Source organism: Mytilus galloprovincialis, chromosome 5 (genome assembly GCF_965363235.1).
Source record: "Mytilus galloprovincialis chromosome 5, xbMytGall1.hap1.1, whole genome shotgun sequence".
In the NCBI taxonomy this organism is placed as follows: Eukaryota; Metazoa; Mollusca; class Bivalvia; order Mytilida; family Mytilidae; genus Mytilus; species Mytilus galloprovincialis.
Genome location: NC_134842.1, coordinates 72246890 through 72271055, shown reverse-complemented (window position 1 = coordinate 72271055; position 24166 = coordinate 72246890). Strand labels below are relative to the sequence as shown.

Here is a 24166-nt window from a genome sequence, read left to right as displayed (position 1 = left end):
TAGTGTGCACCACTTTTTTTATGTTATTTCATCATAGACAGAAAAATATAACAGTATTTCATCAAGTAAAATAAATGGCTGCAAAAATTGCTAGAAAGGGTTAAAACCATCCCTAAAAATAGTTTGGTTTACAGTAATGTTATTTGAGGAGCATTAGTTGGGACACAAGTGTATGTGTGGTTAGGTAAAAGACTAAAACATTCTGCACTATGAAAAAAAAGGGAAGAAAATTGTATATGCACAACCCTTGACTAATTACAATAAAACATTGCCACTACTAAAATGTTTCTTTCATTACTTACACTTCCCCCTGTTTATATACACTTTGTCCCCAAAATACAAATATTTCTATAATAGGTCAACTAACAACAGACATAGTGTGTGTAACTAACTACACTCCCCCCTTGACATGTACATTTTGTCCCCTAAATACAATATTTTACAATAGGTCAACTAACAACACACAAAACAACAAATTAATACTTAAACATATAACATCATCAACAACAAGACATCAGTAGATAATTTGATCAATGTCTTTAGCTCTGAAGTGACATGCCACAAATATTGTGTCCTGCTAATATATGAAACACCACGGTGGCCTTTAAATTTTTCATGAGTAATTTTTCATTTGTTATTTCCCGAAAGAATTATTATTACAACCATAAAGTACTTTTATATTCTATGCCACGAAATAAGAGCCACTAGGACCTAAGAGGACAATCCAAGTTCTTTGATTGCCAAAGCTGCTGTTAATTTACTGGACATAAAAACTCACAATTTCCACTGAATAGGTTGATATTTAACAAACATTCAAAAAAGATTTCATATTGGATGACATAATTGCAGTGACTAAATCACCTACTGATTTCATTGGCTGATGATGGTGACTAGTATGTTACACTGAAGGTCACATGATTGCAATATAAATTATAATTGGGCAATTCTGATCAGTGGGTGGAACTTAAAATCAATCATTGGACAACATTATTCTGTCTCAAGTTTATCAGCAGTCAAATTTATAAACAACAATGTGATTACAACATCACACATTGCTATTCATAACAAGACTGTTTTACTGTGTAGTTGTCATTATACATCATTCCATCCCAGTAGATTGAAAGAGGTGGATATATATAGCAAGGGGAACAACTCTTATAAATCACTATGTTTCTGTTCACCATTTTTATTAAAAGTATTTCAAGCTTACAAAAAACACAGAATATTTTTGTTCTGTTTCATACCAATGCTTTTTTAAAAAGCATTGAAGAATCTCACTATGACAAACACATTTCTGATTTATAAAGAGTTATCTCCCTTCATCCAGGTCTATCAATACCACAACAACTTAACTTTATCATTTCAACAATGACAAAATTTTTAAGGATTTATTTTTTTCATGGATTCAAATTTCATTGTTTTTTTGGCGGATATTAGAATTTTCGGTTTAGCAAAAGTCTGACTAAAAGCCTTTACAAAATTTGTACTTCTTTGAACATTTGAATTCTTGGTTTACCAATATGAACGAAATCAAAGAAAATTGGTATTCCATAAATTATGATATATCCAGAGTAACTTGTACCACACATAACTTATCCAAAATGAGACTTAGATTATTGGGTGAATTGTAGTAATATGTTACCTTTCAGATTTAGCACTTACATCAATTATGTACAATTTATTGTTCATTTACACTGAATTAAATGCCATAAATATGTTTAAGATCAGATATTAAATCAAACAGACCTTACACCTTTTTATGAATAAGGCCAGTACTGCTATTTAAACATATAAAATAGTGTCACTTAACAAAACACATGGAAGCAATTCTATTTTTTAAAGACACAATTAGGTTGAGCAATTACAAATAACAAATTTTTGGGGTTTTGAATTAAATGTTAGTCTAAAGCAACAGTTGAATTTGATTAACCATGCCTAAGGACTGTTCTCTTTGATCAGAAACACAAAATAAAACCTTTGAGGCGTTAATAAAACTTCATGTTGGAAGAATCCTTATCATAAAGCACCTATTGTTACATAATGTATAGTAGAAAGAACTTTTAAAGAGAATTTCATGGTATAAATACATTTACGATTTAGTCTTAGTGTAAAACTACAGTTAAATATGATTAACCATGGCTTAGGGCTGTTTTATTTGACTTGAAACACACTAGATCTGGTCGATTAAGGCATTGAAAGTAAGCTTTAATTTTGAAGAATCCTAATTTTAAAAGCACCTATTGTTACATAATGTATAGCAGAAAAAACTTTTAAAGAGAATTTCATGGTATAAATACATAAAAGTGGAAGGATTAAAAGATGATTTCAACGAAACAACAACCAAATGGATTAATAGATGAATTCTGGTTTCCTTTTACTAATGTCATAGTGTCTACTGTTAACATGAAGTGATGTAGGATTGTTGTATGAGAGCTGGATGGGTTTCTTCCATTTCTTTATTCTTTAATTTTTTAGATCATATTTCTCTATGCAGCCAACTATTCTCTTTTCATTTTTTTTGGCCTAATTTTTTGCCTATTCTTTATTTTTTATCCCCTTATTCTTAACTTTTTGTCCATTATTTTCAATTTTGTAAATCCCATCCAGATTCTTGTTAATATATGTATAATGAAACTAATAAAATGTTTACAATTAAATATCTCTATAGCATTTATGTTTATCAAAAAGCACTGGTATTCTTTTTTCAGCTTAAGCTACACACCAATATTGCCAAACCTTAGAGCCATGAATGTTTAAAAGGAAGAGATTTTATTGAGAGAAAAGAAGTTTTAATTCTTTTCGTAATGTGACATTAAGTCTCCCGAAAAAAAGCTTCAAAATGGTTGCTGCACAAGTTTTATTTCTTTATTTAAGTCTTTGTCATTAATAATGTTGCTAATGAAAAATGATGAAGGCATGAAAAGATAAAAATATCAGCAGTACCCTACAATGAATCTGATCTTGCCATTTTCAATTAAATAAATTACAAAATTTTAAAACTACATTAATAAAGGATTTCTCAAAAGTTTTCCTGTGGAGTAATTAAGACTTTTGAGACAACCCCCAAATGATAAAATCTCATAGTTTATATTGCACATTTCACTGAAACAACGTGACTAATTGTTTAACAGCTTTAGCGATATCGAATGCCCCTTGCATCACTTGTTGAGTCCTGTAAGGTTCACCGTCACCTGTTTCGTAACATTCTTGTTGTAAGCGCCCAGCACTCGTCACTAATAAATGTAATGCACATTTTACGCTCTCAGATTTCGGCTTCTGAAATTAAAATTATATATACATAAATAAAAAAAACAAAACAGTGAAAATTACAAAGGATGAGGCAGTTAAAGAAAGATATCAAATTTTAAAAGCAGGAAAATCATCAGAGCCAAAGAAAAAAAAGGATAAAAAAATTGAAGAAATCTAAATAAATATTTCATTTCCTGACCTGCATAGCGATTCCCCTTATATTAGGAAATATTCTATTAAGTTGGATAATATAAGTAATTACTATATCTAGTGTAAGATACACTTGTATGTCATGTGTGGTAGGTTATGCATTTACTTTTTTTTCTATAAATAATACAATAGTTTTTGTCAAGTATGATTGATAGGAAAATCTTACCAAAAACATTATTTGTAATGCTTTAGCTGTTTCATATTTTGTTCTGTTATAAATAAGAATGTTAGTTTTCTCTTTTGAATCATTTCACATTTTTATGTCAGGGCCTTTTAAAGACGACTATACTGTATGGGTTTTTCTTATTGTTGAAGGTTGTACGGTTGCTTATCTTAGCTTACATCAACTTCAGTTGGTCTCTGATGTATACTGGTCTCACTAATATCACTATGTACTACAAATTATTACATTGTTACTCATATCGAGATTAGCTGACAATCAATTAAGATTACTGATTTATACAAAGATAAGGAAAACTTACAATAGGAAATAATGAAGCCATTTCTGTAACAGCGTTATGGATCTTATCTGCACAAGGTCCAAAACTGTAATATAACAAAGTACACAAATCTTTCACATACAGTTAAATAATTCAATATGCAATACATGTATTTTTCCAGAGAATTTGTAAATTTGATTGGGCATTTCATAATTATATTTAATTTCTCAATAAAATGTCAGTTCCTGACTACACTTACTTATGTAGACAAAAAGTGTGTCTGGTGTACTAACTTATAATCCTGGTGCTTTTAATAACTATTTACTTCTTGAGACAATGCAAATGAAAACCAACAAATAGTTTTAAAATATAATTCATAAATATATGGTTGTAAAATTGTATGGTTCTTTTTGTTACTTTATAGGAATATTAACATGTTGACCATGCACACTTTTAGTTTATGATATACAGGCTTTGGTCAACACTCAACTCCATTTAGTAACAAACAAGAATGTGTCCATAGTACACGGATGCCCCACTCGCACTATCATTTTACATGTTCACTGGACCGTGAAATTGGGGTCAATACTTTAATTTGGCATTAAAATTAGCAAGATCATATCATAGTTAACATGTGTACTAAGTTTCAAATTGATTGGACTTCAACTTCATCAAAAACTACCTTGACCAAAAACTTTAACCTGAGCTTCACACTATCTTCTTCTTTGTTCAGTGGACCATGAAATTGGGGTCAATACTTTAATTTGACATTAAAATTAGAAAGATCATATCATAGGGAACATGTGTACTAAGTTTCAAATTGATTGGACTTCATCAAAAACTACCTCGTCCAAAAACTTTAACCTGAAGCAGGAAGAACGAACGGACGAACGAACAGACTAAGGGAGGCACAGACCAGAAAACATAATGCCCCTCTATTATCGTAGGTGGGGCATAAAAAAAGGATTAATATGAAAATACAAAAAAAAGCATCTCAAATAAAGTTAAATACCAAACTTCAGGAAATTCTAAATTGTAGTTTTTGAGAAAATGCAATAGAAATGTAATTAAACAAACTCAGGTATACACAGAGACCAACAAATTGAGGGCATAATCAGGGCATTATTATTTTTTTTTTGTTAAAATCATTTCTCAAACATTGGTACCGTTTGCCTCTCCTTTTTATAAATATATATTTTACTGCCTAAATTATGTATTCCAAAAGTAAACAAATGGAATTACAGAACTTTGAGTAAAATTCAAGACAGAAGGTCAGTTGACAAAAGGCAAAATAAAAAGCTCAAAAACTTCAAAGGGAGACAACTGGACAGGAAGAGAAGGAAGCACTGGTATTATATCAACCTGTCATGTTTGCCTGTTTGTCCAGACTGATACAGTTCCTGAATATTTTTGGTGATTTTTTCCGTCTTTTCCATAATGACTTCCTGCGACGGTAAATCTGGATCAATCTCATGTATGTTTCCATGACAACTATTTAATTCATCATCGTCCATAAAATGGTCTGAGAAACTAAAAATAAAGAAAATTAAACTAAAGTTTCATGACTATTTTTCATTTTCTTTTAATACCTGCCTTCAGAACATATCCCCCACTCAATAAAAGAAGGTGACAAAAATTTCAAATATTATATAGATATATGAGTATGACATTTTATATGTGTGTTTCCGGTAAACAGGAAATAGAATTTATTGCGCTATTATCAACAGACAATGAGGTTGGACAGTCATACCTTTGGTTTATTGCACTATTATCTAGAGGCAGTGATGTTGGACAGTCATAATGAGACACATCTTGTCCTACGGGTTTCTGAAGTTCTGCACTTGCTTCATCATGAAGGGAAGGAATTCTTTCTCTTTCACACTGAAACAAAAAATTAAACCTTAATAATTAAGTAAAGATAAATGTAAGAAAAATCAAGAAATTCAAAATTACAATTTCATATTCTTGTTGCTCTTTTAGTAGTGTAAACCGGGAAATTTTTGCGCGTCTTCATTTCTCGATTTACTAACACAATCCAAGTTCGCGCCGTTTAGAATTCGCGATTTCCCTGTGGTCTATATAAATATTTTCATAAATGATTTTCAAAAGTGAACAGCTATAATATATCCTAAATCAAGTTGTTAAATCAATCATAAATGTTTTGTTTTCGGTTTATTAATCATGTTAATGTTAAAGTAGATTAAAAGTTTGTCATGTTTGCTTGTAAAAACACATACACAATATCAGAAAAGTAGACCTAACTAGGACTGAATTAGAATAAAATGCTGTCCGGATTAATGCTAATTTTTCTCGATCGTTTGATCTGATTAATCTGTATAGTAGATTCAACGGGGTGATACTTTTATTACTGATTGACATGTGTCATTAACATAATGGTAATGAGTGTTGTTTACATAACAATATACATAATGATCGCTTATGAGATTACTGATTTGAGTTAAAGACATGACTTCTAACATTGCTTTTCATTACGATATACAGTTATGATTTCAGTTATAAATGTGTCGTCTATAAAATCAATTTTATACAATAGTCCTATAGATATTCTATCCACATTATGTAGATATAAGAAGATGTGGTATGAGTGCCAATGAGGCAACTCTCCATCTTAGTCACGATTTGTAAAAGTAAATTGAATAAAAAGAGTTTACTTGATATTTTCGCTGTCGTTTTATTTTCGCGGTTCAATGCTTACGGCAAAAATAGCGAAAATTAAACTACCGCGAAAATTTCCCTGTTTACAGTATTTATAAATCCCTGACTTTTAAATCCTTGGGTTTGACTTTTTCTAACACGGTAACATCAGAATTGTGCTTCAAACATATCACATTTATAAAGTATTATTTTCATGTTCATATTGATATAAAAATAAGAAAAAAAGGTATGATGATGTCAATGAGACAACACTCAAAAAGGAACCAAATGACAAAGTAATTAATAACTATAGGTCATCGTAGAGCCTTCAACCATGAGCAAAACACATACTGCAAAGTTAGCTATAAAAGGCCCAGAAATGAGGAATGTGAAACAATTCATACAATACTTACCCCTTCTTCTTGCATGTGAAGATTAGAAAATGAATGAGCAGAAGGCAAAGAATCTTTAGACTGACTCTGAAAAATAAATGAAGTGTGTCACCAGATTTTTTATGTTATTGGGTTAACATTTGTTCTCCAAAAGGCCTTATAATAACAAGGTGCTTTATTCTAAACAGAAAAGATTTAATTATAAAATTATTTTGCAAGTGAACTTTTTCTAATTTAGAGGTTTTGAATTATAAATCATGACATTTGGTCAAATGGGATGTTGCTTACCAAGGACTTTTCTCTTCATTGTTTTCATTATTTAATGAATGGTTATTATCTATTTTGAATTTATTGAACCATAAAACTAATTCTTGACTCTTCACATTGAATAATCCGCGAAGCGGATTATGTAAAATGTGAAGAGTAAAAAATTAGTTTTATGGTTCAATAAAATCAAAATAAATTATTGCCATTCATTATAAATAAATTTCTATCAAAACTAAGGCTCAAAGAACTTTTTATATTATTTATATAAACAATAACAACGTACACACATGTTGGCGTATGAATACACAACGTCAAAGTGGGCATGTCGCCATCAAAATTGACAACATTGAAAATAAAACTAATAATTTTAACCAATCAGAAGACAGTAAAAACACAAAATTTATTTATTACGCAGAGTTGTCGTATTTCAACTTATGATTTTGAATGACAACTTGGTGTACTTCACCTCTTGTCAAACAAAGTGTTTTTGTCAGTACAGTTATTTTTAGTGTGAACTTTATCTCATTGAGTGGTTTTGAATTTTCTTCTATACAACTTGACCTATCTTTTGGGACAATCTCTGTTGATCTCTGGGCTCAAACATGACCTACCTTTTGGGACAATCTCTGTTGATCTCTGGGCTCAAACATGACCTACCTTTTGGTACAATCTCTGTTGATCTCTGGGCTCAAACATGACCTACTTTTTGGGACAATCTCTGTTGATCTCTGGGCTCAAACATGACCTAACTTTTGGGACAATCTCTGTTGATCTCTGGGCTCAAACATGACCTACCTTTTGGGACAATCTCTGTTGATCTCTGGGCTCAAACATGACCTACCTTTTGGGACAATCTCTGTTGATCTCTGGGCTCAAACATGACCTACCTTTTGGGACAATCTCTGTTGATCTCTGGGCTCAAACATGACCTACCTTTTGGGACAATCTCTGTTGATCTCTTGGCTCAAACATGGACTGTGGCCGAGTTGGATTTCTAATGGGACTATTCTGGACATCATCAGACTGACCATAACCATTAGGTAATGTCTGAATATGTTGCTGAGTATGTTCTCTTAAGATTGTGATTTCTTTGGTTAATTTTTGGACCTGCAAACATCAAAATTCAAATTCCTTAAAATGTTTGATAGAAAAACCATGTAAGTTATTATTTTGAAGGTAAGGTAGAACTCACACTTCTTCAGAATCATTTTATAACTGATGGTGAGACTTAAAAGATAAGCACTTGTTGGCTTGCTGTGCTATTATGACTCACAATCCAAATTCCAACCCTTCCTGCATGTTGTAATTCTAATATTGTGAATGAGTTCCATAAAATTAGCATGAGACAAACTTGTTAGAACAAGCATTCTGTGAGTATTGCATGGCAGGCAATACATAGTCCCTTACCGGTTAAAAATTCATTGTATTGGAACAAATTCTTACTTGAACTTTAAATTGTAATGGTGTAAGCTATATAACTAATATCAAAGCAATATCTTCAAGCATGACGAAAAAAAGTGTTGAAACTGATTATTTAAGTAAATATTCGAAGTCAAACGACCATAACTCTGCACAAAATCTTAAGACCAGAACAAAATTCAAACTTGATCAGTAACTTGTCATGATAAACCTATATACCAATTTTCAAATCAATATCTTTAAGCATGAAGAAAAAAAGTGTGAAAAACTGATTTGCCAGACTAACTGACGGACAGACAGACAGACAGACAGACAGACAGACAAACAAACGGATGGACGGACTGAGTGCAAACCTAAAGTTCACTTTCACTTCCTCGTTATGGAACTAATAAAGAAACCAAAATGGCAGTTGAGCACATTTACCATGTTAACAATTACTTACAATGTTGACTATAGTAGGGGCATAAAAATGAAAATTGCTGTTTCATCAACCTTTGAAAAAATGGAAAATTACAGATGATGAAAGCAAATATGTAAGATACTTTTGAGAATATCCAGGACACTAGATATCTCTTTTATATACATACCAGTAAATGTAGATCATCTCTCTCCTTGCGTAAATCTTTGTTCTGTTGTAGTAACTGATGAACCTGACATTCCATGGAACCTAATTTTCTCTTCATCTGGAGAAATTCTTCTGTTGAGACAGGTCCCTCTACTACAGCTTCATGATGAGGCTACAATGTAAATAAATTCTTGTTATTGACATAAGGTTGTCTTTCTTCACATAAAGTAAATGAAAAATACAAGTGACATGGGTAATTAATGTATTATTTTAACTTTATAAAAGTTAATACATATTTTCTCTCTGATTTCATGACATTTATTCCATTGTATACTGCTGATTATTAACATTATTTGAAAGCAAATTATTTTTTCAACATTTTAAATAAAAGTATTTATTCAACAATTTTTTTTTTAAATAAAAAATTTATTCAACAATTTAAATAAAATTATTTATCCAACAATTCAAATAAAATTATTTATTCAACAATTTAAATAAAATTATTTAGAAAATTAATTTGTATGTTTCTCTGGCAATACAATTTTGTTACAAAATTGAGAATCAATATAAAAATATTATAGCCCCCTCCCCCTTTCATTAAATAATAAGAAATTATAAATGAAAAAGAAGGCAAACTTACTTGATGTTTGAGCTTGCTACTGGATATACTGAGATTATCTATACTACTATAATCTTCATCCGAGGCAACAACATCATACAATGGCTCTTCATCACTGGCAATACTGTTAATCTTCCTTCTAAGGGGCATGGGACTAGTCGGTTTCTCTAAAATATTCACAAACAAAATTAACTGCACTGTCAATCCAGAAATTATTGCGTGCATTTATTATTGTGACTTTCAAACAAGTGAAACTGTGAGCTACTGTTCAACAATGATACCCCTGACTAAATATTTCTGTAAACAGAAAGTTGTAGAGTGATGAATCTTAAAACGTATTACATGGTATAGTTGAGTCATATAAACCCTGAAACCAAAATTAAGAATTGCTTGTATTAAATAATAAAGTTTTAGAAAAAAAATGAGACAAAAAAATATTCATTGAATGGATGGATGGATGGACGAACGAACAGACAGGCAGAGGTAAAACAGTATAACCCAACTTTTTTTAGAGGGGGTATAAAAATTATGGACCAAAAAGTTGGCGATTTCAAGAAAAGCTGCATATGAATAAGATAACTGATTAACAAATCCTGAATTGTCGAAAAAAAAATCCCGCCAAATAATTTAAGGTCAGTGAAATGATTAGAAGTGTGCATACTAAAGTGAATAGAATTGTATGTCTTTTCTGTTATTAATTCTATAGATAATCAAACCAGTATCAACCTCCTTATTTCATCCTCGAAGAATTTATATGACATAAAGATAAGGAGATTTGGTATATAGATATAGGAAGATGTGGTGTGAGTGCCAATGAGACAACCCTCCATCCAAATAACAATCTAAAAAAAGTAAACCATTATAGGTCAATGTAGTGCCTTCAACACTGAGCCTTGGCTCACACAGAACAACAAGCTATAAAGTGACTGTCAATAAGACAACTACCCACCTAAGTTAAAATGACTGAGATATGAGCAATTATAGGCAAATGTAAGGCCTTCAACAATGAGAAATACCAAAACTAAAGCTATATTTATAAGTTCCTGACATGAAGATTGTAAAATAATTCAAATGAGAAAATATGACTGGCTTATCTATAACAATACAAATTATGAAAAACAAATATGACAAACATAAACAAATGACAACAGTTAACTACAGGCCTCTTTTCTATATTTAAATTTTAAATAAAATTTTGGCCATTAAAATATCCAGTTTTTAAACAGTAACCTTACCATGTAAAGGTGAGACAGGTGATGTTACTTTACATGTAATACACCACATATCCTACTACTACTACACCCCTCCCTTCAAATTAAATGTTTTAAAATTCGCTATCTAGGTATCATTGGTTTACAAGTATTCTAATATCTATACAACCTTTTTATTTACACAAAGAAAGTTTGTCATACAATAAATGATTCAGTTCCTTCCTATTAATAAAAAAAAATATTCATTTACCTGTTCAATTGACAAATAAACAAACAGGTAAAAACTCCAAAAATATCAACATCTGTAACATGACACTATTAATTACAATGTAACAAAATTACACCCCGTCAATGCAGAGATTTAAAACTTAATGAAAACCTGTCAACACTGAGATTTAATACATATCTTTTTGAAACTTAATTACACCCGGTCAACAGTTGAGTTTTAAAATTTATCTTTTTCAAACTTAATTTCACCCTGTCAACGTTGAGATTTAAAACTTATCTTTTTCAAACTTAATTACACCCTGTCAAAGTTGAGATGTAATACTTATCTTTTAGAAACTTAACTACACCATGTCAACGTTGAGATTTAAAACCTAATCTTTTTGAAACTGAAATTACACCCAGTCAATGTTGAGATTTAAAACCTTATCTTTCTGAAACTTAATTACACCAAGTCAACATTGAGATTTAAATCCTTATCTTTCTGAAACTTAATTATACCCAGTCAATGTTGAGATTTAAAACCTTATCTTTCTGAAACTTAATTATACCCAGTCAATGTTGAGATTTAAAACCTTATCTTTCTGAAACTTAATTATACCCAGTCAATGTTGAGATTTAAAACCTTATCTTTCTGAAACTTAATTATACCCAGTCTATGTTGAGATTTAAAACCTTATCTTTCTGAAACTTAATTATACCCAGTCAATGTTGAGATTTAAAACCTTATCTTTCTGAAACTTAATTATACCCAGTCAATGTTGAGATTTAAAACCTTATCTTTCTGAAACTAAATTATACCCAGTCAATGTTGAGATTTAAAACCTTATCTTTCTGAAACTTAATTATACCCAGTCTATGTTGAGATTTAAAACCTTATCTTTCTGAAACTTAATTATACCCAATCAATATTGAGATTTAAAACCTTATCTTTCTAAAACTTAATTACACCCAGTCAACGTTGAGATTTAAAACCTTATCTTTCTGCAAAACTTAATTACACCCTATCAATGATGTGATTTAAAACCTTATCTTTCTGAAAACTTAATTACACCTTATTAATGCTGAGATTTAAAACCTTATCTTTCTGAAACTTAAATACACCCTATCAACGTTGAGATTTAAAAAATTATCTTTCTGAAAACTTAATTACACCTTATTAATGCTGAGATTTAAAACTTATCTTTTAGAAGCTTAATTACACCCTATCAATGCTGAGATTTAAAACTCATCTTTTTGGAAACTTGATTACACCCAGTCAACACTGAGATTTATGAAATTAATATTTATCAACTTAATTCAAATGTCTTCATGTTTGTTAAATTATGTCAATATTATTACATTGAAGATGTCATACAAACAGAATTTTTCAATAATTGAGGGGATAACACGTTTATGTGGACTCCGGGATCAGGTGTTTTTAAGCTAGGGATTTCGGGACCCTTTCTGGATCTGAGAATTCTTTTTTCAAATTTCTGGATGTGGGGATTTAAATTAATTTAAATTAGGGACTTTAAGATTTCGTGTTTTTAAGCCCAGGATTTCGGATTCAGGACCCCTCCTACCCCCCTCTAATTGTATCATTTTAAATGTTTTTTTATACACAAATTGTATTTTGAATAAAACAGCATATTCTGACTGCTATAGGTCACAGGTTTGAGCATCTATAAGGTTGGTAAAGGTTTGATGTGCGATTTGTTTTGGTAAAAATTTGTCATTTAAAGCATTTTTTAATCGCTGCATATATGGAATACAACATTTTTTTTTTGGTAAATATGTGTTTGCCTCAGAGATATCAATTTTTCAAAACTCATTAAAACTAGATATTTACCTCATCAAAAACAGTAATTAATTTTTATGGTAATACATGTACATCAATACTGTGGATTCGTTAGTATTCGTTGGATACCAATTTTCATACATTTTTTTAGTACAGATGAACCACAAAATTAAATGATCAACCAATGACAAATGTTATGTAGCTTTGAATCAAGATGTCGGCAAAACCACAAAATTACTTAATCCACAAATTTGTAGGATTTCCTTAATCCACGAAAATTGGTACCCACGAAAATAAATAAATCCACACTACATCAATGATACAGCAACACAAAGAAGGACACACAAATTAAATTAATCCTTTCTAGTAATATATCACAATAATAGATTTACATTAAAACTATAGTCTAATATTTTTACCCCAATATTAACAAGTTGTAGATTGACTACAAAACATTTGATAAAATCACTGATCTTCTTTGAGATCAATCAACCAATAAAAACTTAAGGACAAAAGTTAAGGCCTATCATATATCAAGAGTATATATCTAGTTTAAAATTATACACTTAATTATTAAATTTTAATGTATAATTTCATTCCATATTTTTATTGCGATTAAATCTTTGTCATAAATTAATTAGACTGCAACTATGTATAGTTTTGAATTAAAGAGATAGGGAAGGACCATTTTTTTTTTTATTATTCACACTTTGAAAGTTTCAATGTTTTTTATATTGTCTTTGAAATGGACTGTTGATTCTTAAATAAAACTTAAAAAACTTCAGTTTAAACATTATTATTGTTATTTTTTAAAGTTAGAAATAAATATGCAATCAGATTAGAAACGGAATGTTTCTGATAACATGAAACTGATCAGAAAATTCACTTCACAATAGTATGTGGTCAACTCAGGCATGGGTTAAACTTTTTATTTAAAAAAGAAAACATGACTTTGGGTATGATAAATTATTAATTTATTTAATGTTTCATTACCTGATAATCACTGTTTTGATCACAATAAATTAGGTAGGTCTTTAACCATAAAGGTGATCATATTTCAATAAATCACCAAATTACCTGCTCTACTGAACATTTACTACCTGTCTGTATTAGTTAACATGAAACAAGTGTAGACACATGCAAATGTATTGTTGACATAATGACAAGTGTGGACACTCAGAAATGTCTTTTTGTTATAATGACAAGTGTGGACACTCAGACATGTCTTGTTGTCATAATGACAAGTGTGGACACATGGAAATGTCTTGTTGTCATAATGACAAGTGTGACACATGGAAATGTCTTGTTGTCATAATGACAAGTGTGGACACATGGAAATGTCTTGTTGACAAAATGACAAGTGTGGACACTCAGAAATGTCTTTTTGTCATAATGACAAGTGTGGACACTCAGACATGTCTTTTTGTCATAATGACAAGTGTGGACACATAGAAATGTCTTGTTGTCATAATGACAAGTGTGACACATGGAAATGTCTTGTTGACAAAATGACAAGTGTGGACACTCAGAAATGTCTTGTTGACAAAATGACAAGTGTGGACACTCAGAAATGTCTTTTTGTCATAATGACAAGTGTGGACACATAGAAATGTCTTGTTGTCAAAATGACAAGTGTGAACACTCAGAAATGTTTAGTTGTCATAATGACAAGTGTGGACACATGGAAATGTCTGGTTGACATAATGACAAGTGCGGACACTCAGACATGTCTTGTTGTCATAATGACAAGTGTGGACACATGGAAAAGTCTTGTTGTCATAATGACAAGTAATGTCTTGTTGACATAATGACAAGTGTGGATACTCAGAAATGTCTTTTTGTCATAATGACAAGTATGGACACTTGGACATGTCTTGTTGTCATAATGACAAGTGTGGACACATAAAAATGTCTTGTTGTCCTAATGACAAGAGTGGACACATGGAAATGTCTTGTTGACATAATGACAAGTGTGGACACTCAGAAATGTCTTGTTGACATAATGACAAGTGTGGACACTCAGACATGTCTTGTTGTCATAATGACAAGTGTGGACACATAGAAATGTCTTGTTGACATATTGACAAGTGTGGACACTCAGACATGTCTTGTCATAATGACAAGTGTGTACACTCAGACATGTCTTGTTGTCATAATAACAAATGTGGACACATGCAAATGTCTTGTTGACATAATTACAAGTGTGGACACTCAGACATGTCTTGTTGCCATAATGACAAGTGTTGACACATGGAGATGTCTTGTTGACATAATGACAAGTGTGGACACATGGAAATGTCTTGTTGACATAATGACAAGTGTGGACACTCAGACATGTCTTGTTGTCATAATGACAATGACATGTTGAATGTCTGTAAGTTTAATTTCAATCTGAACTCAAGAAAGTTAAAACTTAAAACTTGATCTGAAATTCTATTCATAATCATCTGTGTTCAGTCCATTAAGCGCTTACACAACAGAATGAACCTGGAGCTAGTTGGAATATAAAGCAGGAATTGTAATATATAGTTCTTCATGGTATATGACTACTTTGCAATAAATATCATCTTTAAATTAAAATCTGTCCAAATTTCAGCTTTTCAATTGCTGCTGTAACCTTCACCTTGTCATATTGACCTCAAAATCAATAGTTATCATTCCAAGGAACAGTATCAAACTAACATGACTAAGTTTGGTAATAATTTGATGTATGAATTCAGAAATCATTCCAAATCCAAATAATTTCTAAAAATTTTAATTTAATAAGTTATGCTGAATTTGAACTTTGTTTCAATGACCTCAGAATCAAAAAGATTTTTTTTTTCACAGTAAAAACTTTATCCACATATTGGAAAATATCTGATATATGGCTGGAAGATTTTGTTTGGAATAAGTTTTTCCAAATAACAATCTATATATAGGAATAGTGACTTTTGACCTATATATATCTATATTTTTTTTAACCAATAGGATACGTGGTAAAGATTTTTTTGAAAGCAACAAAATGTCACTGAGACAGTACAGATTAGTTAACTTTGTCCCAACTTCACTAAACATTTGGAAGACACTGGAGTGTGACTAATTTATGAGCACACAGTTGAGATGTTAAAACATAAACTGTACCTGTATATCTGAATATACAAATATCATTGAAGTCACTAGGACTAAATAAGGTCTGTAGAAGTTTGGACTAAATTAATTACCATGTTCATAACAAGTTTAAGACTTACTTTATTCTCTTATCTTTTAAAGCTTTTCTAAATGAGCATGTGATAGATCTGAACCTTTTTCAAGAAGTTTGCTGGAACCTTATACCTTATTCTGTACAGCTTGTCATGAATCCTTACCTTGTTCTTTAGGGGTTTGTGTTGGAGACATGGCTCCTGTTTGTCTTCTTTTGGCATCACTTAAAATATCTATCACAAGGGTAGTAAACTCTCTGGCATTAAATCTGGCAAGTTTCTGTCGACCCTGCAAATAAGTATAATGTGTTAAATTCTCCTAATTCTCAACCCAAACATTTGCCATTTTTAACGTACATTTTAATGAATGGCTTTAAATCTGCAGTTGACATTTTGTAACGGATGAGAGTTGCCATATTGACTTACTGAAATCCCATAATCAATGATAAGTGTGAGATAAATGAAATATAATCAACACTACCTCTAAAACTACATTTTTTTTAGATATCATACAGATTTGTGGTGTACAAGAAACAGAATAACTGTCAGCTTGAAAGTTTTCATACATTTGACACAAGAGGTTAATGTGACAAGATCATGACATTTTATTGAATTTTTATTTTCTCCTTGTTTTCAAAATTCCAATAGGGAACATACTTTATATAACTGTATCAATAAACCAATCTTTCAAGTTTTTTCGCCCATTGGCCTTTTTCTTTATTTCTCCTCACAACTACATGGCTGACATTACATTTTTCAATCATTTTCATTTTGTTTTCATTTTCTGTAAAGTTTCAGTGATCTTGGCTGAAAACTTTTAGAAGAGCTGATTACAAAAAAAAGGTACACACCTTTCTATAACCACCAACCTGCCCAGATATTCCCACACTTTAATTCAAAACTAAAAAGAAATGGTATGATTGCCAATGTCAACCACTAGAGTTCAAATGAATTTGATGTTATCAATTAGAGAGGTGTATAGCCTTCAACAATGAGACAAACTCGTACTGTACAGTCAAATATAAAAGGCACAGACATAATAAATGTGAAACAATTTAGATTTTGGACTTGTCTAAACAAGCCAAAAATAAGATCAATCATTTAGAGGTTTAGCTTGCTATTAAATCAGGTTTAATCCACCATTTTCTATATAAGAAAATGCCTTTAATTTTTGTGATGTTACTATTTACATAGCTTACCTGATTTCTTGTTGCAGAGAAATCTGGATTTAGAGGTAGAAATGGAACACCTTGTCGATCACTGACAACAGCAGAATTGTCATGTGACTGACTCCAATCTATAAATAAACAAAATTTCAATCATAAGGGATATTGACTCTGAATAAATTTTTATCATGATTTCAATGTAAAATTTCATCGATTGCTTCTTTTAATTAGATAAAGTAAATATATTTTTCTGCCAAGATCTTTTTGTTAATTAAACATTCTTGTCCTTATATCGTTGGTGGAAAGTTGTCTAATTGTCAACCATACCTTATTTTCAAATTGAGATTGTTTGCACAGTATATAAACCCTTATTTAGTGCACCTTAGTAGCAATGATGTCAATAACTGTCCTCTTCCTCAAAAATGTGACCTACCAAATTAGACTTATCGCCTGATACTATCATGGGCAACACAACCGTTGCCACACATAGAGCAGGCCTTGCGGTCATAAAACTTTCGAGCACGATTTTTGTACTCAGACTCAAGAATCAACCAATCAAAATACTGGATTTCATGTTTCGAGCATGATTTTTGTGCTCCGAGCACTGAGCAAAGTTTTATGTCTTCAACCCCAGGACTTACCTGACCTTAAGTTTATGCAGACTGTTATGTGTCATTTTTTTGCCATGAAATACTCAGTTTGTTTTTTTGACATTTAAGTTTAACTCTTCCTTTGATCTGCTTTCTTTTGCCTCTCCTTTTCTGGTGGTATAAATCAACTTAAAATCTGGGTGTAATACCACCAAATCATGGAACGTCACATCCGCTTGTATACGAAAGTAGGTCGAAAAAAATATTCCTTTGAATTTGACAGTTGTAGGTAATTAATCCCTACATTTTATTGCAGTAAAACCATTTCTGTATCATAAACATATGTCTTGGGTATTTCAAAACACCATTATTTTTTATTTAGGATTTCTATAGAAAATTTTGTAATCTTGAGGTTACATGGTGACTAAACCTTGTACACAGATAAAATAAGGGGAGAAATTTGATTGGTTAACTTCCAATGATGGTTATTTTCTTATATGCAATGAAATGTTATGTGAATTTTTTTCTATAGAACTGGACAGGATAAAACTTTACTCATGCCAAGTATTTTTTTATTTGAAACAAAGATAAATTCTGCACATTTTTTTGAAAAGTGCAAATTTAACTAAGACTAATAGGGGAAAATCAATGGTGGTATTACACCTCTATACTTGAGAGAAAACATAAAACTCTTCTCCTTCCTTTTTTAAAATGTGTGTGTGTGTGTTTTATAATCTATACTACTAACGCTCATCATTTTCTCGTCTGTCCACTTCATCATAGACATCCATGGCTAATTCTTCAAATAAATGATTCGGCAACTGAAAAAAAAAGATATACAATTGGATTGAAAAATCTCCTCTTAAATAATTAATAATGTGTAATTTAAAAAAAGAAAAATGATACAGATATCCAATTTTTAATAAAAGAACAGAGTACTACTGCAATAACTAAAAAAAATACTTATTTTTGTTCTTTAAAATTTGAAATTAATATTTTTCCGAAATGAAGGCTTGAGAGCAAATGCAATGCGATTTCCATTATCATTTCCAAGGGGCATAACACTTTTAAAAGTATTCAATCTGCACTGATTTTTGAACTAATAAAAAACAGATAATATACATCTATTATGACAATAATCTGGCCAAAACTTTACATGTTAGAGTGTTGATAGACAATTTTTTATATAAATAATATTTCCATGGGGCATAACTCTTTTAAAGATTATTAATCGGCACTGATTTTCAAACTTGTCAAAGACATTGCTTATATTAGCCTATCATTTAAGTTTCATAAAATTCTGGCAAGAATTGAACACATGGAAGAGCTAACAATGCAGTTTTCCATACAATTTATGTTTTCAAGGGGCATAACTCTCTAACAATAATGATCAGCACTATGATAAACTTGACCCAGACATTTTTCCAAATAAAGATTTGCTGCCAGGAACTACTTTAAATTGTTAAAATTAAATCAACTCACAGCTTGTAATTTCAGCTTTGCTTGTTTGGCCAACTCTGATAAATCCAAACTACTGCAAAAAAACAACAAAAAACTTTCAACATGTAGATAAGTGAAATCATTGTTTCACAAACATGCTAACCTTTCTAACGCAAAATTTTTAATTTTTACATGTAAACATTGAATACTTTATTTATTAATGTATTTTGTTATGTTTCTTGGCAAGACAATCTGACATGCATAAATATTTTCCTATAATAATGCAAAATAACTTTCCAGATTTTCTTGTGATTTCCTTTATTAATATCTGTTATTTTGTAATTGATTTGATAAATTTAAGCTTACTGTATGGCCACTTTATCTGTTTTAATGATGCCTGACTATGTGTTGTTTTTTTGCTGTCTTATTGATTTAAACCACATGTATTCTTATGTGTAGTTTTTAATTTCTTTACAATTTTGAAGCCATTATTGAATTATCTCCCTTTTGATGTTAAATATTCTCAAGTCTCCAGTTCGGAACCTTGTCAAGGAAAGATTATTATCTCCCTTTCATTGTACGATATTCTGTCTGCAGTTCGGAACCTGGTTAAGGTTTTGATGTTTGTATTATTAGAATTTAAGTTAGGCCACAATTAAAAATATTTTGGTTTGTCCAAACCCTACCCAAAGGTTGAGATAGCGGGTAGGTAGGCAGGCATTTTCTTTTTTGTTCTTTTTTTAAAGAAATTGAAGTATCAGATGTTTATTAGTCTTCATGCCTATCTGATTAAAAAAAACTTCTTCAAATCAGGACAATAAAAGAATTTGAGTAGGCAACTTTTTTTCTGGGTAGGTAGTGTTTGGGCAAACAAACCTATTCTTTTTTATGGCCTTGTCATGAGGAAACAGTTGAATTTATCTTAGAAAGACAATGAATACGGTATAGATCCTTGCATACAGTCATATGGTGACCAATAATGTCAAGTATTGTTTTCAGGGATTTTCTTTGACTCTTTACAACTTACCTGTCTGCCATTTCTGGGATAATAAAATGTATTCCATTCTTGTGATCTGGAAAATATATTCCTAAAATATTTAAGTGAAGCAGAAAATCAAAGTAAAAGCACTTTATATATTATGTTACTCAGTCAATGTTTACCTGAAAACTTTGTAAGTGAACATACACATAGACATTTAATGAATACCGAAATAAAATACTCTTGATTTATCATGCATAATTACTGAGTGACAAAGTCCAAAAGATTAAACTTGACCTTAAAATTGAGCATGAGAACAAAGCAATATCTTAAAATTTTATAGCTTATACAATACAGACTTTCAGTTGTAGCTTGTTCCTGTGTTACATATTAGTTTTTCGTAATTTTTGTGTCACTATGATATAAATGTCATTCAGATAAATGAATCAAAATACCAAATATTGCTGACTTATTAAGTGTGGTAACCATGGTAACTAATTCATAGATTTACACTTACCTGGCTTTCTTTTACACACATAGTAAGCTAATCTATCTGTTAGTTCATAATGTAATTCCAATATTCTGTCTGCTAAATCTATGTACAACTCGGCTCTGTAAAAAATAAATCATGATTTTAGTGGCTCTGTGTTGTAAATTAATACAATTTTTCAACATAAAACAAAGTTTCTTTGGTTTTGTCAATGTCAGAATTTGTCTCAATAATTTCTATACTTCAGGGAATAATAAGGAAATACTTCACATGACCAAATGAAGTTTCCCATTGGAATTATAGACATACTTAGCATGAGATATTGGAGTTTTCCCATTGGAATTGTGGCCATGATAAATTGGAGTTTTCCCATTGGAATTGTGGCCATGATAAATTGGAGTTTTCCTATTGGAATTGTGGCCATGGTAAATTGGAGTTTTCCCATTGGAATTGTGGCCATGATAAATTGGAGTTTTCCCATTGAAATTGTGGCCATGATAAACTGGAGTTATCCCATTGGAATTGTGGCCATGATAAATTGAAGTTTTCCAATTGGAATTGTGGCCATGATAAATTAGAGTTTTCCCATTGGAATTGTGGCCATGATAAATTGAAGTTTTACCATTGAAATTGTGGCCCTGATAAATTAGAGTTTTCCCATTGGAATTGTGGCCATGATAAATTGGAGTTTTCCCATTGGAATTGTGGCCATGATAAATTGGAGTTTTCCCATTGGAATTGTGGCCATGATAAATTGGAGTTTTCCTATTGGAATTGTGGCCATGGTAAATTGGAGTTTTCCCATTGGAATTGTGGCCATGATAAATTGGAGTTTTCCCATTGAAATTGTGGCCATGATAAATTGGAGTTTTCCCATTGGAATTGTGGCCATGATAAATTGGAGTTTTCCAATTGGAATTGTGGCCATGATAAATTGGAGTTTTCCCATTGGAATTGTGGCCATGATAAATTGAAGTTTTACCATTGAAATTGTGGCCCTGATAAATTAGAGTTTTCCCATTGGAATTGTGGCCATGATAAATTGGAGTTATCCCATTGGAATTGTGGCCATGATAACTTGGAGAATTACCATTGGAATCACAGACATAACAAATGTCAATTTTCCCATTGCAATCATGAACAGAGTTTTCCTACTTACTCAATTGGAGTTTTCACACTTTCTTAGCATGATCAATTGGAGTTTTCCCATTGGAATCATGAATAGAGTTTTTGAACTTACTTAGCATGATCAATAGGAGTTTTCCCGTTGGAATCATGAATAGAGTTTTCACACTTACTTAACATGATCAATTGGAGTTTTCCTGTTGGAATCATGAATAGAGTTTTCACACTTACTTAGCATGATCAATTGGAGTTTTCCCGTTGGAATCGAAAGCACCAGGGTCAGCTCCATAAATGACTAGAAGTTCTACTTGTAATGGCTGTCCACTCTGAGCAGCAACATGGAGAGGACAATTACCTTTCTCCTACAAAATATAATACAATAGAAAAATAAAAATGCTCATTTTTATTTTATGTGTTACACATTTGTTTTTCGTTCATTTTTTATATAAATGAGGCCGTTAGTTTTCTGGTTTGAATTGTTTTACATTATCATTTCTGGGCATTTTATAGCTGACTGTGCGGTATGGGCTTTGCTCATTGTTGAAGGCCATATGTTGACCTTTAGTTGTTAATTTCTGTGTCATTTTGGTATCTAGTGGAGAATTGTCTAATACCACATCTTCTTTTTTATATCATGTACAAAAATGTGAAATGCTAACAGTAACTACTCCAAAATTAACTGCTAACAATTGCATTTGTCTACTTTATAAAAATTGCACATTTTTCATTTGCCAACTTCATCAGCTGTGTGTGTATTAAAGGATTAAACTTTCCTTTATCTTTTTTTGTTATTTAAGGAATGTTATATTCTTGACAGATCTTTGATAGATTCTATTTAATTTATTCACAACTTTTACAGATTCAATATTTAGATTGTGACCTTTGAATATACTCTTGTCTACTGCTGAATTTGATTTGATTTTTGATGTTTTAAGGTGGTACCCAACACTTTCACTAAAATTAATTTGGCTCGTTTAATTTTCATAAAATTTTGACAAAGTATTTACTTAGACCCTTTGACAAAAATATAAAACTTTAAAATTTTCTGAACCAACTGTTTTGTTAGAAAAATTACACTGTTTATATAGCAATTTGACAAACACCAATTTTGATCATTGAGAAGCTTAATATTCCTTTTACAACACAACGTAATTAAAACGTTTAGCTGACTTTACAGAGTTATCTCCCTGTAGTGTTAGGTACCACCTTAACACCACAATCAGCACTACTGGCTGGCTATTTCCTGGAAATAGTTTTTATAGGTGAAGGAAGCTGAACTTTTGACAGGAAAATGGAAATCCCACTGTCGAAGACTGTATTGTCTGGTAGAAGTGTTTTATTCTATTTGTTTGGTTTCTGTCTTTATTTTTCTCTTTTCTAATCCTCACACCAACTTACCGGATGAAAATAATTAGGGTCAGCTCCTTTGGAGAGAAGTCTTAAACATGTTTCTAAGTTACTCGTTCTTACACTGGAGTGAAGTTGCTGAAATACAAATATACCATTCTTCATTGGTGAGTTAATAATATGAGCATCATTGATTCTGCTCAGTATAAAGTAGAAGAAAAATACTCAGGAAAAGGTATGATTTAGGCTAGAAAATAGTCTTATGATCTTTTCTTCATTTCCAATCTATCGACAAATGTACAGTTCATAAAGATAAGGAATTAAACGTGAAGAAAAGTAGAAGCATTTAAATGTTAACACTCACTGATTCAGCACACATTTATCAAGGCTTGGAAGCAATATTTTAAAACAAAAGGTATCTTTTTCAAGTTTTGGCATATGGGTTTTAACTAAAACAGAAAAAAAAATTAAACATCATCTTTTGAGTTACTTCCTTTATCCAGATTATCTTTTGAGTTACTCACCTTACTCAAATCATCTATTGAGTTAACATCACCATCTTTTTGTTTATTGATAAACTGTAAAAACTGATATTTGGACCGAATGAATTCTGCCTTCACAGGACTGTAAATATAATAAAATTATAAACATTACAAATGCAATTGTCCTCAATAGCAAATGTATGAATGCCCTATACATAGTACTTTACAAGCAGAGTGCCTGAAAGTAATCTATTAAATGTGTAACTTAAAAGATCAGAATATGGACTAAAATACAAAATATGACATGTATGATTGGCAAATTTTTCCTTTGCC

General features: G+C 31.1%; 1 protein-coding gene across 3 annotated transcripts in view; it reads right to left on the bottom strand.

The window, feature by feature from the left end:
* Nucleotides 1-2512: 2512 nt before the first annotated feature.
* Nucleotides 2513-24166, bottom strand: part of LOC143076356 (ARF GTPase-activating protein GIT2-like) — a 45124-nt gene continuing 23470 nt past the window's right edge. For 2 of the 3 annotated variants that reach the window (XM_076252085.1, XM_076252087.1), the window contains 17 exons: nucleotides 23876-23975; nucleotides 23403-23489; nucleotides 22236-22366; nucleotides 20907-21001; nucleotides 20438-20498; nucleotides 19453-19504; nucleotides 18719-18791; nucleotides 17414-17511; nucleotides 16380-16503; nucleotides 9838-9983; nucleotides 9220-9369; nucleotides 8147-8320; nucleotides 6968-7033; nucleotides 5650-5780; nucleotides 5262-5429; nucleotides 3942-4005; nucleotides 2513-3276 (listed from right to left, as the gene is read on the bottom strand). In XM_076252085.1, the coding sequence (XP_076108200.1) occupies nucleotides 3100-3276; nucleotides 3942-4005; nucleotides 5262-5429; nucleotides 5650-5780; nucleotides 6968-7033; nucleotides 8147-8320; nucleotides 9220-9369; nucleotides 9838-9983; nucleotides 16380-16503; nucleotides 17414-17511; nucleotides 18719-18791; nucleotides 19453-19504; nucleotides 20438-20498; nucleotides 20907-21001; nucleotides 22236-22366; nucleotides 23403-23489; nucleotides 23876-23975 (1897 nt within the window). In that variant the 3' untranslated portion in view covers nucleotides 2513-3099. The remainder of the gene's footprint in view (nucleotides 3277-3941; nucleotides 4006-5261; nucleotides 5430-5649; nucleotides 5781-6967; nucleotides 7034-8146; nucleotides 8321-9219; nucleotides 9370-9837; nucleotides 9984-16379; nucleotides 16504-17413; nucleotides 17512-18718; nucleotides 18792-19452; nucleotides 19505-20437; nucleotides 20499-20906; nucleotides 21002-22235; nucleotides 22367-23402; nucleotides 23490-23875; nucleotides 23976-24166) is intronic. The other variant, XM_076252086.1, reaches the window with a different exon arrangement.